The sequence below is a fragment of the Orycteropus afer genome, unplaced genomic scaffold (assembly GCF_000298275.1).
Source record: "Orycteropus afer afer isolate SDZICR_OR568_19922 unplaced genomic scaffold, OryAfe1.0 scaffold00362, whole genome shotgun sequence".
NCBI lineage: Eukaryota > Metazoa > Chordata > Mammalia > Tubulidentata > Orycteropodidae > Orycteropus > Orycteropus afer.
This window is the reverse complement of record NW_006921949.1, coordinates 1,847,649-1,862,198: the sequence shown is the minus strand read 5'-3', so window position 1 is coordinate 1,862,198 and position 14,550 is coordinate 1,847,649. Positions and strand designations below refer to the sequence as shown.

The window sequence follows — 14,550 nt, the reverse complement described above, 5'->3', positions numbered from 1 at the left end:
GTCCAAGTTCAAAATGCCAGCCCCTCGGGGCTGGGTGAAAGCCCCTCAGCCTTGGGCTTCAGCTCTGCCTTTTGCTCCCAGCCCACTGGAGCTAGAGGCTTTTCTTCACTCAGGCAGCTACTGACTGGCTGCTGAGGCTAACAAGCACAAGGTCGACAGATAAAATGGCACAGTTCTGATGTTATATCAAACCACACGGGAGGCCATTAATGCCATTAATTCAAGTCTATTGAAAGTCCCAAGGTCAGCAGAGCATGGCAGGCTGCTTACCATCGACACTGCTACACACAGGGTGCAAGCATGCCATAAACTAGGGACCAATTCCAAAGCTGTTTCTTATATATGGGAAGCAGACCACATAACCCAAAGGCAGTATCACTCAGCTGCTCACAGTAGATTCCACCATGGAGTTGATTACCAGTCTCATCACAGGGAATACTCCATCCAGCTGCCCAGCCACTCAACCAGGCCCATCACATAGCCCCAAAAGTGTATTCATGAAAATGTAAGAAGAAAATTCTATATAAATGCATGTATTTTAAAGGTTATCTTGAATTTCCTGAAAGACTTGCTTTATGACATTTCTTCTTCAAAAGAAATAATAACTATCTGAATGAATGCTCATTGTATTTTAATTGTCTTCACCAGTTGTTTTCAATGGCAGGTTCTGCTTCAGGAACAGAATTTGGGAATTAGGTATAAATTCAACGTTCCCATAACTCGAACGGGCAGTGGAGACAATGAAGTCAGCTTTACTTGGAATCATCAGCCTTGGTCAGAATGCTCAGCTACTTGTGCTGGAGGTAAGACATCTACTAGACAGCCCACCCAAAGGGCAGGATGGAGAGCAACACATATTTTGAGCTATGCTTTGCGTTTGCTAAAGAAGCTAATTGAAAACATTTCTTGCAGGTTTGCTTCAAGCTGTAATTTAGCAAAAGAAACTTTGCTTTAATTATATTACATTATATTTGTTTTCAACCTTGTGTAATTTGTACAGATTTGTTGATAAAATACATCTTGGCACAATGAGTGTCTCTCCTGGTGCTTCTCCCAAGACTGTCTTGAAGGTGGGCTGTTTGCTTTTCGGGAACACATTCTTGGTAAAGAACATCAAGAAATTTAAATAAGAAAATGAGAGTAAGAATCAGACGGCACAGATGAAACTTCTTGTAATGGGGGGTGAGAATGTGTGTTTGTGTGCTTGTGTGTTTGTGTTTGTGTGCATGTGTGCTTGTGTATTTGTACCTATGTGCTTATGTGTTTCCCACAATCCTATCAAACTCCCTTCTCCAGCCATCAAAGTTAAGGGGCTCTATTCTACACTGGGAGACTGGTGTCTGGGTCTCTGGGTTAATGGTGTATTCTGACCCTATTATAGTCCCTCAGAGAGGTAGCTGCTAGGCGGTGGTTGGTGATGTGTTGGTTGTCCCATGTGCGTTTTTCATGGGTGCCTTTTCCCCACAATTTACTCTATTCCTAATCCTCCTCCCTCTAGTGGCCACCAATGCAATTCTTTACCTCTGGCTGGGAGAGCAGGACAGTTGGCTTCCTTCAAAGCCAACACCCTTGCTGCTGCATGGACTGGTGAGTAGAAGTGCTGTGCGAGCAGCATCTTCCTTCTCTCTGGAGACTAAATGCATCGCCTCCACCGTACACCTTGATCCCAATAGTCAAGGAAAACAAACCTGTCCCTCAACCCTAGGCTGGACTAGATACCTCACCTTTCCAAAAGCAGTGATTAGATCTTGAATAATGATATTTAGAATGGGCAAAATTGAAATTATTTTGAATTATTAAAAAGTGAGTCATCCCATTTTACCCCATACTCTGACATATTATCTGTTTTCCCTTTCTAAACTGCTCTGAAGCATATAGTTTCACATGGGCTTCGTCCTTCCTGACCTATTCTCACTGAATCTCTAAACAGCCTCTTATTCTCAAGACTTGAGTCTGAGAAGTTATTTTCACAGAAAAGAATATGATATAATAAATTGAACATTTTTAGGCTCATACAGAATTAAATAACTGATTAAATTAAAATTGCAACTTTGATACTAAATACTAAATGAATAAATTAAAAAAGCAGATGAATACTAATATATTAATGTGTTCTCTTGTATGAAGTGTCATGAAGTTATATATAATTACATATTTAAAAAGATCTCTAATTTCCATCCATTTTTTGTATGAAATGGTTGGTGACTATAATGCAAACTTTTAAAAACTAGAACATTACCAGTTCTTTTAGTAAAATAAAAGACACTTGCAATTAATTGTTCAAATGAATGCCATTGTATTATACATGAGTGGCATTGATATATATATAAATGCACTGCCACTGTAAGCAAATAGAAAATTTACATATATATACCTTTCTTAAATTCATTTTTATTCATTCTACAACTTTACCCCTTCCATGTACCAAAAGAAATCTTCATTAGGACAGTACATACATAATTTAGCCCTGAGGTGAATTGGGATAAGTTATTAAAGAGAGCAAAAATAATTTAGTGTTTCAGGAAATCAAATGAGGAAGTCTAAATGTTGAGTCTGATTAGCTTGGATAAGAAAATGTTGAGGGAAAGCCATTTCGTGTCTTCAGCGATGTGACAGAATGTTGAATGGGAAATTCTTAGTGCCTGTTCTTCTCTGTACTGAAAATTGCTATATTTGGGGATGGTTTAGACACAGTCTTGACTGAAGCCAAGGAGGGATTAAGTGAATTTTCAGTGTTCCTTCTGACCCTATGAGTCTATTGTTCAGAAAGGAGATAGTCCAACAAAAAAAGGCAAAATGACTGTGATAACTGTATTTAGAAGAAAATCTATGATTTTAGTAAAGTTGAGAACTCTGAAAAAATCCCAATGAGTTTTATTTTACATCAACATTTGTATCGAGAAACAGAAGCAATTTCTTACGATAACAGATGAAATAAGAAATAAAAACAAACAGAAAGAGGAACAGGGAGGGAGAAAAGTCCCTGGAAGGGAAGTTTCCTCTTTTTTTTTTTGTTTTTTAATTTATACTTCTTTCTTTGATTCTGGAGCTACTAATATGAGATATTTGAAGTGATTCTGAGAACCTGAATTCTGCTCAGGTGTGAGCGATAATGACAGCATTCATGGAGCCCATTTCCTTCCTTGGAAGAGAGGCGTGCAATGCTTGAAAGTTGGCAGGGGTGGTATGAAAAGCTGGAATTGGTCATGGTCAGTAGTTCTGAATGTGTGGTGCCTGGATCAGTAATATCAGCATCACCAGAGAACTTCTTGGAAATGCAAATTTGGGGGCCCTACCTTAGTTTCTACTGAACAGAAATTCTGGAGTGGGGCTCAGCAATCTGTTTTTTCACAAGCTTTCCAGGTGATTCTGATGCACACACAACTTTGAGAACCACTGATCTTGGCTGACAAAGAAACTGAAACTTACTATAGACACATAAAATCCACCTTCTCATCACTGAAGTCTGTGCATCGTTCTAGACTCATTCTACTCTAGAGCAATATCTGAAACATATTGTTGTTGTTGTTGTTATGTGCCGTCAAGTCGGACCCGACTCATAGCGACCCCTCCTTGGGTTTCCGAGGCAGTATCACTACAGAAGTAGATGGCCCCATCTTCCTTCCGCTGAAACAGCGCTCAAAATGTTTACAGATAAGTGAATGAACAAAAAGAATTCAGTTTGGCAGTTATGTATTTGTGTTAGTTCTTTCCACTGTGGGAAATGAGAGTTTATAACAGCTAATTTTCTTATGGGGTGGGGCATAGGGATTTCCAGAGAGAAAGAGTATAATTTTAATTACATAGACAAGTAAATCAAGTTCCTCAATTTTTTTTTTTTTACTTTCATTTTTACTTTGATTAGGTAAAATGTACTTCCTAGGAGGTAGGGTGCAGATCGCAATTACTCGTCACACACATACCCCTATTTTCAACCTGCTCCCAAAGTTCCTTATATACAAGAGGTTTATGATAGGATAAGTTTATTGGGCTCAGGAATTTTGTTCAAAGACTGCAGATGTTAAATCCCCCACCCACCCCCCCAAAAAACCCTCACTGCTGTTGAGTCAATTCCAAATTATAATGACTCTATAGGACTGAGTAGAACTGTCCCATAGGATTTCCAAGGCTGTAATTTTTATGGAAGCAGACTGCTACATCTTGCTCCCATGTAGTGGCTTGAGGGTTTGAACCACCAACCTGTCAGTTAGCAGCCAAGTACTTAACCACTGTGTCACCAGGCCTTGTGATGCAATGGTTAAGGTCAAACTTACCAGTCACTTTACAGGAGGAAAGACCTGATAATTTGCTCCCCAAAATATTACAGCCTAGGAGACCCTATGGCAGTTCTATTCTGTCATATAAGGTCACTATGAATTGAAATTGACTCAAAGGCATATAATAGGAACAGCAGATGTTGTTGTTCAGTGACGTCAAATTGGCTCCAACTCATGGTGACCCTACGTACAACAGAACAAAACACTGCCCAGACCTGTGCCAGCCCTACAATTCTTTCTGTACCTGGGCTGATCATTGCAGCTCTAGGTCAATCCATCTTGTTGAGAGCCTTCCCCTTTTTCACCGACCCTCCGCTTTACCAAGCATGATATCCTTCTACAGGGAATAGTCCCTTCTGACAACATGACCAAAGTAGGTGGTCATTCTCTCTTCCAAAGAGCTTTCTGGCTGTACTTCTTCCAGGACAGATCTGTTAGTTCTTCTAGCAGTCCATGGTACTTTCAGTATTCTTTGGCAACAACACAACTAAGTAGCATCAACTCTTCTTCAGTCTTCCTTATTTATTGTCCAGCTTTCACATGCTCATGAGGCAATTGAAAATACCATGGCTTGGGTTGTTGTTGTTGTTGTTGTTAGGTGCCCTCAAGTCAGCTCTTACTCACAGGGGTCCTATGTACAACAGAAACAAAACACTGCCCAGTCCTGCACCAGCCTCACATTACTTGCTATTCCTGAGCCCATCATGGCAGCCACTGTGTCAATCCATCTTCATGAGGGCCTTCCCCTTTTTTGCTGACCCTCTGTTTTACCAAGCATATCCTCCTCTTGGGACTGGTTCCTTCTGACAACATGGCCAAAGTAGGTGAGATGAAGTCTGGCCATTCTTTCTCCCAAGGAGCATTCCAGCTGCACTTCTTCCAGGATGGATTTGTTAGTTCTGACAGTCCCGCGCACCTTACTCTTCAAAGAGACATCTTTGCCCTTCAACACTTTAAAGAGGTCTTTTGCAGCAGATTTGCTCATTGCAATATGTCGTCTGACATCTTCACTACTGCTTCCATTGGTGTTGATCATGGAACCAAGTAATATGAACTCTTTGACAACTTCAGCCTTTTCTCCATTTATCATGATGCTGCTTATTGGTCCAATTGTGAGGATTTTTGTTTTCTTTATGTTGAGGTGTAATCTGTACTGCTAACTATAGTCCTTAATCTTCATCAGTAAGTGCTTCAAGTCATCTTCACTTTCAGCAAGCAAGGTTGTGTCATCAGCATATTGCAGGTTGTTAATGAGTCTTCCTCCAATACTGATGTTGCACCCTTCTTCATATAGGCCAGCTTCTCGGATTATTTGCTCAGCATACAGATTGAATAAGTATGGTGAAAGGATACAATACTGACACACTCCCTTCCTGATATTAAACCATGCAGTATCCCCTTGTTCTGTTCAAATGATAGCCTGATGGTCTTATGTGCAGTTTCCTCATGAGCACAATGAAGTGTTCTGTAATTCCCATTCTTCTCCATGTTATCCATAATTTGTTATGATCCACACAGTTGAATGCTTTTGTGTAGTCAATAACGCAAGTAAACATCTTCATGGTATACTCTCTTTCAACCAAGACCCATTTGACATCAGCAGTGATATCTCCCTGCTTATCTCCCAGTGATATCCTTTTCTGAATCCAGCTTGCATTTCTGGAAGTTCCCTGTTTATATACTGCTGCAACCATTTTTAATTCTCTTCAGCAAAATTTTACTTGCATGTGATATTAATGACATTGTTTGATAATTTTCACATTCTGTGGGATCACCTTTCTTTGGAATGGATACAAATATGAATCTCTTCAAGTTGGCCAGGTAGCTGTCTTCCAGATTTGTTGGCACAGATTAGTAAGTGCCTCCAGCATGGCATCCATTTGCTGAAACATCTCAATGAGTATTACAACAATTCCTGAAGGCTTGTTTTTGGCCATCTCCTTCAGTGTGGCTTCAACTTCTTTCTTCAGTACCATTAGTTCTTGATCATATGCCACCTCCTGAAATAATGAACATTGACCAATTCTTCTTGGTACAGTAACTGTGGATTCTTTCCATCTTCCTTTGATGTTTCCTGCATCAGTATTTTGCCCTTGGAATCTTTCAGTATTGCAACGTGAGGCTTGAACTTTTTCTTTACTTCTTTCAGCTTGAGAAATCCTGAGTATGTTCTTCCTTTTTGGTTCTCTAACTCCAGATGTTTGCACATTTCATTATAATAGTTGACTTTTTATTCTCGAGCTACTCTTTGAATCATCTGTTCAGCTCTTTTACCTTGTCATTTCTTCCATTTGCTTTAGCTATTCTCCATTCAAAAGCAAGTTTCAGAGTCTCTTCTGACATCCATTTTGGTCTTTTCTTCCTTTCCTGTCTTTAATGTCCTTTTGCTTTCTTCATGGATGATGTTCTTGATGTCATCCCACAATTCCTCTGGTTTTTGGTCATTGGCATTCAGTGCACCAAATCTATTCTTTAGATGGTCTCTAAATTCAGGAGGGATATAATCAAGGTCATATTTTGGCTCTTGTAGGCTTATTTTAATTGTCTTCAGCTTCAACTTGAACTTGCATGTGAGCAATTATGGTTAGTTCCACAGTTAACTCCTGTCCTTGTTTTGTCTGAAGATAATGAACTTCCCCATCGCTTCTTTCCACAGATAGAGTCTGTCTGAGTCCTATGTATTCCATCTGGTGAGGCCATTGTATAGCCTCTATTTGTGTTATTGAAGAAAGGTATTTGCAATGAATAAGTCATTGGTGTTGCAAAATTCTGTCACGTGATCTCTGGCATCATTTCTATCACCAAGGCCCAATTTTCCAGCTACTGGTGATTTTTCTTTGTTTCCAAAATTTCTTATTTCAATCACCGATAATAACCACTACATCTCGATTGCATGTTTGGTCCATTTCAGACTGCAGAAGTTAGGAAAAATCTTCAATTTCTTCATCTTTGGATTTGGTGTTTGGTGCATATATTTTAATAATAGTATTATAAACTGGTCTTCCTTGTAGGGGTATGGATATTATCCTTTCACTGACAGTATTGTATTTCACGGTCTTGAAACGTTCTTTGTGACAATGAATGCCACACCATTCCTCTTCAATTTGTCATTCCTGGCATAGTAGATCACATGGTTGTCTGACTCAAAATGGCCAAAACCAGTCCATTTTAGCTCACTAATGCCTAGGATATCAATCTTCATGCATTCATTTCATTTTTGACGACTTCTAATTTTCCTACATTCATACATCGTATCCATGTTCCCATTATTAATTGATGTTTGCAGCTGTTTTTTCCCATTTTGAGTTGTGCCACATCAGCAAATGAAGGTCCCAAAAGTTTTACTCCATCCACGTCATTAAGATTGACTCTATTCTGAGGAGGCAGCTCTTCCCCAGTCATATTTTAAGTGTCTTCTGACCTGATGGACTCATCTTCTGGCCCTATATTAGACAATGTTTCAAGGCTGTTCATAGATAAAGTTTTCCAGTCACATATCAGTGTTGCACTGCAGTTCGTTAGATTTTCACTTGCCAATGCTTTTAGAAGTGGATGTCCCCTTCCTTCTTCCGAATCTGTCTTAGTCTAGAATCTCCACTGAAACCTGTCCACCATGGATGACCCTGCTGGTATTTGAAATACCAGTGGTGTAGCCTCCAGCCTCACAGCAATGCCCAATCCACCACAGTATGACAAACTGACAGACAGCAAATGTTTGTAATAGGAAATAGAACTTCTTCTATAGTTAAAAAATCTTTCAGGGAAAAGTCATTTTTGTTCATCTGTTTCCACTTAGTTGTAATTCAGAATCTAAAGGTGAATAGTATAATCAGTCTTTAATTATGATATTCCACGTTCATCTTCCCAGGGAATTGTTCAGTGTCTTTTACGCTATCAAATTTTTTACAAAGAGAAAACAAGATCTCAAAGAATAAGCAATTGCAATCTCAGATTGCACCTGTTACCATCCCACACATTTTATTATTGGCAGGACCTTGGGATTTTGGTTAGGTTTGGGAACAATAATAATACCTTTCTCTTATGACATCTTTTATGATAGGAAGTTTTGAGACTGTTTTTCTGTTCCTTAGCATACACGGAATGACAAATGAAATGTTGCAGGAAGCATTGCTGGTGATTCAGTGCAAGTAATCGTTTTTTCTCTGACTCAGTGATGAAACACTTCCTTAGCCTGATTAAGAACATTGAGATGCTATGGGTTGTTGTTTTCAGGATAAATGTAGGAGTTTTTTGTTATTTTATTTTATTTTTTACTTTTTATTGTGATTTTAGTGAAAGTTTATGAGGCAAATTGGTTTTGCATTCAACAATTCATACACATTTTGTTTTCTGACACTGATCTCCTCAATTCAATAGCATTCTTTCCACTTCCTCCCTCTGTTTACCATTTCTATCATCCTTCTTTCCTATCCTGCCTTCTCAGCTTTATCCCTTTTGAATCTTGTATGGTTTAGTTTAAAGAGTGTATACCTCCCTGGTAGCATAGTGCCTAAAGCACTTGACTGCTAACCAGAAGGCTGGCAGTTCAAACCCACCAGCCACTCCTCGAAAGGAAGGTTGGGCAATCTACTTCTGTAGTGATACTGCATTGGCAACCTAAGGAGGGGTCACTATGACTCGGGTCTGACTCAACGGTACATAACAACAACAACAACATACCTCCCTGGTGTTACTGTTCACCTTATAGGCCTGTCTGTCATTTGGCTGAAAGTTGAACCATAGAGATATGTTCAGTTCCAGTCATGAAGGGTATCTAAGGGCCATAGTCTTGGGTGTTCCACCAGTCTCTATCCAACCAGTAAGCATGTTTTTTTTAATGATGTTGAGTTTTGTTTCACGTTTTTTTCTCACTCTGTCCAGTACCTCCTATTGTGATCCCTTTCAAAGTAGTCAGCAGTGGTACCATCTAGCCAGGCACCATCTAGTTCTGGTCACAGGATCAGGGAACCTGGAGTTCATGTGGTCTATTAGTCTTTTGGACCAATTGTTTCCTGCATCTTTGATTTTCTTCACTTTTCTTTGCTTTAGACAGGGAGAGACCAATGATGCCCCTTAGATGACCACTCACAAGGATTTAAGACTCCAGTCACTACTCATCAAAATAGGATGTAGAACTTTTTTCTTTGTGGACTATGTTATACTAATGGAACTTGGTATAACTGTTGACTATAGTTCTGAGCCCCCAGGCCCAGTGATTCTTTTCCTCAAGGTGTTTGGTTATAGGTAAGAAATTTTGAGGCCTTTGCCCTTGTCTACTCTACTATATTTATAGATGTATTTGTAGCAAATGTAAGTACATATGTAGAAATATCCTCTGTCAAGCACATATTTGTGGATGTAGTCCCATTATTCTTCCTAGTCATGTTCTTATATGTCTATCCTTATCCATTTGTACATTGTTATAACTGTTATTATAAGATTGGGTATGTAATAGTATTTACCTTTGTTATCTTTAACTCTTCTGCTCTTCCCAATGTCTTCCTTTGCCTTGATCATTTTGTGCTGACCTTCCCCTTGTTGCGTATTGCCTTTTCCTTCACCCAAGTTAACATATGTCTATCCAATGCAAAACGCAGTGCACTGCCATCAAGTCAGATCCAGTTCATAGCAACCCCTTCTTGGGTTTCTGAGGCAATATCACTAAAGAAGTACATTGCCCAACCTTCGTTCCAAGGACTGACTGGTGGGTTTGAACCACCAGACTTCTGGTTAGCAGTCATTAGTTAGTAATTTATCCTCTTTTCCTCTCCCACCCCTAGTAACCTTCAATGTTTCTTTCCCCATGGGAGCTTTTCTTCACTTTTTAAAGTAGTGATCTCATGTAATATTTGTCCTTTTGTGATTGATTAATTTTTCTCAGCCCAATGTTCCTTAGGTTTGTCCATGTTATAAGGTGTTTCACAGATTCATAAGTATTCTTTAACATTATGTAGTATGTGTGCATAGTAGGGTTTATATACCATAGTTTGTTTATCCATTCATCTATTGATGACTAGTTATGTTATTTCCATCTTTTTGCTATTGTGAATAATGCTGCAATCATAAATGTGTATAAATCTATTTGTGTCACAGTTGTTATGTCTCTAGTATACCTAGTATTGGGATTGCTGGATCATATGGTATTTCTATTTCCAATTTTTTAAGGAAGCACCATATCTTTTTCACGGTGGTTGCACCATTTTAAAATCCCACCAGCAGTGTATGAGAGTTCCAGTCTCTCCACACCCTCACCAGTGTTTCTTGTTTTCTGTTTTTTGGACTTTACTATTAATAGTGGGGTAAGATGATCTCACTTTGTTGTTTTGATTTTTATCTCTAATGTCTAATGACTCTGAGCATTTCTTCATATGTTTTTTGGCCACCTGAATGTACCAGTACCAGAGTGTTTTGACTACTGTGGCTGTATGGTAGGTTGTGAGATTGGAGAATGTGAGGCCTCCTACTTGTTCTTCTTCTGTAGTGGTGGTTTGCTTATCCAGGGTCCCTTTCTTTTCCATACAAAGTTGATGATTAGTTTTTCCATCTCTTTAAAGAATGATCATGGAACCTGGATCAGGATTGCATTATATCTATAGCTCACTTTGGGTACTATTATCATTTTTACAATGGTAAGCCTTCTTATCCACAAGCATGGTATATTATTCTTCCATTTATATACATCTCTTTTGGTTTCTAGCAATTGTGTTTTATAGTTTTCTTTGTATTTATCTTTTGTGTCTCTGGTTAGACTAATTTGTAAGTACTTTATCTTTTAAGTGCTATAAATAATATGTTTTCTTGTTTTCATTTTCAGAGTTCTCTTTTTTGTGTAGAGGAACCTGATTTTTATATGTTGATCTTTTACCTTGCCACTTTCTGAATATTTCTATTAGTTCTAGTAGTTTTCTTGCTGAGTCTCTGGGATTTTTCTATATATTGATCATATGATCTCCAAATAGAGATAGTTTTACTTCTTTTTTTGACAATTTGGGTGTCTTTTATTTCCCTTTCTTGCCTTTTTGCTCTGGCTAAGACAGTAAGGTCACTGTGAGTCAGAACCAACTCTATGGCAGTAGGTTGTGAGAAGACTTCCAATACAGTATTGAATAGGATGGTGGTAAGCTATCCTCATCTGGTTCTGAATCATAAGGGGAATGTTTTCAGTCTGTCTCCATCAAAAATAATGTTGGCCATTGGTTTTGTGTATATGCCCTTAATTAAGTTGAGGAATTTCCCTTGTGTTCTTACTTTGCTGAATGTTTTTATAAAGAATGGGTATTGGATTTTGTCATATGCCTTTTCTGTATAACTAATATGATCATGTGTCTCTTTTCCTCTCTTTTTTTTAATGTGGTGGATTATGTTGTTTTTCTGATGTTGAACTATCCTTGAATACTTCGTTTGAATCCCACTTACTCAAGATGTATTATGTTTTTTGATATGTTGTTGAATTCCATTGGCTAGGATTTAGTTGAAAATTTTTGTGTCTGTGTTCAATGAGGAATACTAGTTTATAATTTTTGTTTTTTAGTGGTATCTTTGCTTTGTTTTGGTATCAGAATTATGCTTGCTTAATGAAATGAGTTGGGGAATAGTCCATCCTTTTCTATTTTCTGGAATAGTTTGAGTGAAACTGGTGTCAACTCTTCTCTGAATATTTGGTAGAATTCACCTGTGAAGCAATCTAGGCCAAGACTTTTTTTGTTGGGAGTTTTTTTTCATGACGCGTTCAATTCTCTCTCTCTCTCTCTCTCTCTCTCTCTCTCTCTTTCTGTGTGTGTGTGAGAGAGAGAGAGAGAGTGAGTGATGGGTCTGTTCATATTTTCTACCTCAAATTGTGTTAGTTTGGCTAGGTAGTATGTTTCTAAAAATTTATCTATTTCTTCTAGGTTTTCCAGTTTGTTGGAATACACTTCTTCGTAATATTCTGTTATTATCCTTTTTATTTCACTTGGTTCTATTATGACATTGCCTATTTCATTTATTATTTGTGTTATTTGTATCTTCTTCTTCTTCTTTGCTAAATGTTCCCATGCCTTGTCAATTTTATTAATCTTTTCAAAGAACCAACTTCCAGTTTGTGGATTCTTTCCATTGTTGTTCTGTTTCACTTATGGCTGTTTGAATCTTTATTATTTCCTTTCTTCTGGTGACTGTAGACTATAGGCACTTTTTTTTTCTTTTTTTTTCCCCCTATTCTTTTTCTAGTTGTTGGAGATGTTTGGTTAAGGTATTGATTTGGGTTCTTTGTTCTTTTTTTGATATGCATGTTTATTGCTATAAATTGTCCTATGAGTACTGTTTTTGCTATATCCCAATGATTTTAGTATGTTCTCTTTTCTTTCTCATTTGATTCAAGAGAATTTTTTAATTTCATTTTTTTTATTATATTACACAGTAGTTTTAAAGCAGGACAGAAAGAAACTCAGTAAGGATACAGGAGATCTAAACAACACAATCAACTAATTAAACATCATAGATGTATACAGAACACTCCATCAAAAAAAAAAAAAAAAAAAAAAAGCACAATATACATTCATTTTCAGTGCACATGGAGCTTTTCCCAGAAAGACTATATGTTAGGCCACAAAGCAAGCCTCAATAAATTTAAAAGCGTTGAAATACTACAAAGTGTATTCTCTGATCACAATGCTATAAAATTGCATATAAATCAACAACAATAAGTTCAAGGAAATAAACTGCAAGAAACTGAAAAACGCCCTCCTTACATTACCCAGTAGTTTTTAAGCAGGGTGTTTTTTCAGTTTCATGTATTTTATTTTATTTCCTTGAACTTATTGTTGTTGATTTATATATACTTTTATAGCATTGTTATCAGAGAATAAACTTTGTAGTATTTCAATGTTTTTTAATTTTTTGAGGCTTGCTTTGTGGCCTAATATATAGTCTTTCTGGAAAAAGCTTCATGTGCACTGAAAATGAATGTATATTGTGCTGTTTTGTTGGTTGAGTGTTCTTTTTACATCTATGATGTCTACTTGGTTGATTGTGTTGTTTAGATCTTCTGTATCTTTACTAAGTTTCTTTCTAGTTGTTCTGTCCTTCATTGGAAGTGGGGTATTAAAGTTTCTTACTATTATTGCAGAAACTTGAAAGACAGCTACCTGGCCAACTGACTGGAAGAGATCCATGTTTATGCCCATTCCAAAAAAGCTGATCCAACAGAATGTGGAAATTATCAAACCACATCATTAATACCATACACAAGTAAACTTTTCCTGAAGATAATTTAAAAACAATTGTAGTAGTATATTGACAAGGAACTGCTAGAAATTCAAGCTGGGTTCACAAGAGGAATATCATTGCTGATGTCAGATGTATCTTGGCTGAAAGCAAACAATACCAGAAAGATGTTTACTTGTGTTTTATTGACTATGCAAAGGCATTTGACTCTGTAGATCATAACAAATTATGGATAACGTTGAAAAGAATGAGAATTAGAGAGCATTTAATTGTGTTCATGAGAAACCTGTACATAGACCAAGAGGCAGTCATTCAAACAGAACAAGGGGATACTGCATGGTTTAAAATCAGGAAAGGTATGTGTTAGGGTTTTATTCTTTCACCATACTTATTCAATCCATATGCTGAGCAAATAATCCAGGATGCTGGACTATATGAAGAAGAATGTGGCATCAGGTTTGGAGGAAGACTCACTAACAAACCTGTGATATGCAGATATACAACATTGCTTGCTGGAAGTCTAGCTGACTTGAAGCATTTACTGATGAAGATCAAACACTACAGCCTTCAGTGTACATTAACCAAAAAAAAAGAAAGAAAGAAAACCAAACTCATTGCCATCAAGTCAGATCTGACTCATAACGACCCCTCCTTGGGTTTCTGAGGTGGTATCTCAATGGAAGTAGATTGCTCAGTCTTAATTCCAAGCAGTGGCTTGTGGGTTTGAACCTCCAGCCTTCTGGTTAGCAGTCAAATGCCTTAGGCACTGCACCACCAGAGCTCCTTCAGTGTACGTTATATCTCAACATAAAGGAAACAAAAATTCTTATAACTGAAATGATAATCAACATCATGATAAATGGAGAAAAGATTGAAGCCATCAGGGACTTCATTTTATTTGGACCCACAAGCAACATCCATAGAAGCAACAATCAAGAAATCAGATGACTGGTGGAACCCCTGAGACTATAGCCCATAGCTGCCCTTCAGGTCTGGAATTGAGCCACTCCTGTGGCTCCAGCCAAACAAAAGACAGGCATATGAGGTGAACATTTACACTAGGTAGATA

At 37.8% G+C, this 14,550-nt stretch overlaps 1 protein-coding gene across 1 annotated transcript in view; it reads left to right on the top strand.

The window, feature by feature from the left end:
- The window catches only part of ADAMTS6 (ADAM metallopeptidase with thrombospondin type 1 motif 6), a 461,116-nt gene that overhangs the window by 364,614 nt on the left and 81,952 nt on the right, over nucleotides 1-14,550 (top strand). The window contains exon 19 of the mRNA XM_007952853.2: nucleotides 665-803. Within this exon, the coding sequence (XP_007951044.1) occupies nucleotides 665-803 (139 nt within the window). The remainder of the gene's footprint in view (nucleotides 1-664; nucleotides 804-14,550) is intronic.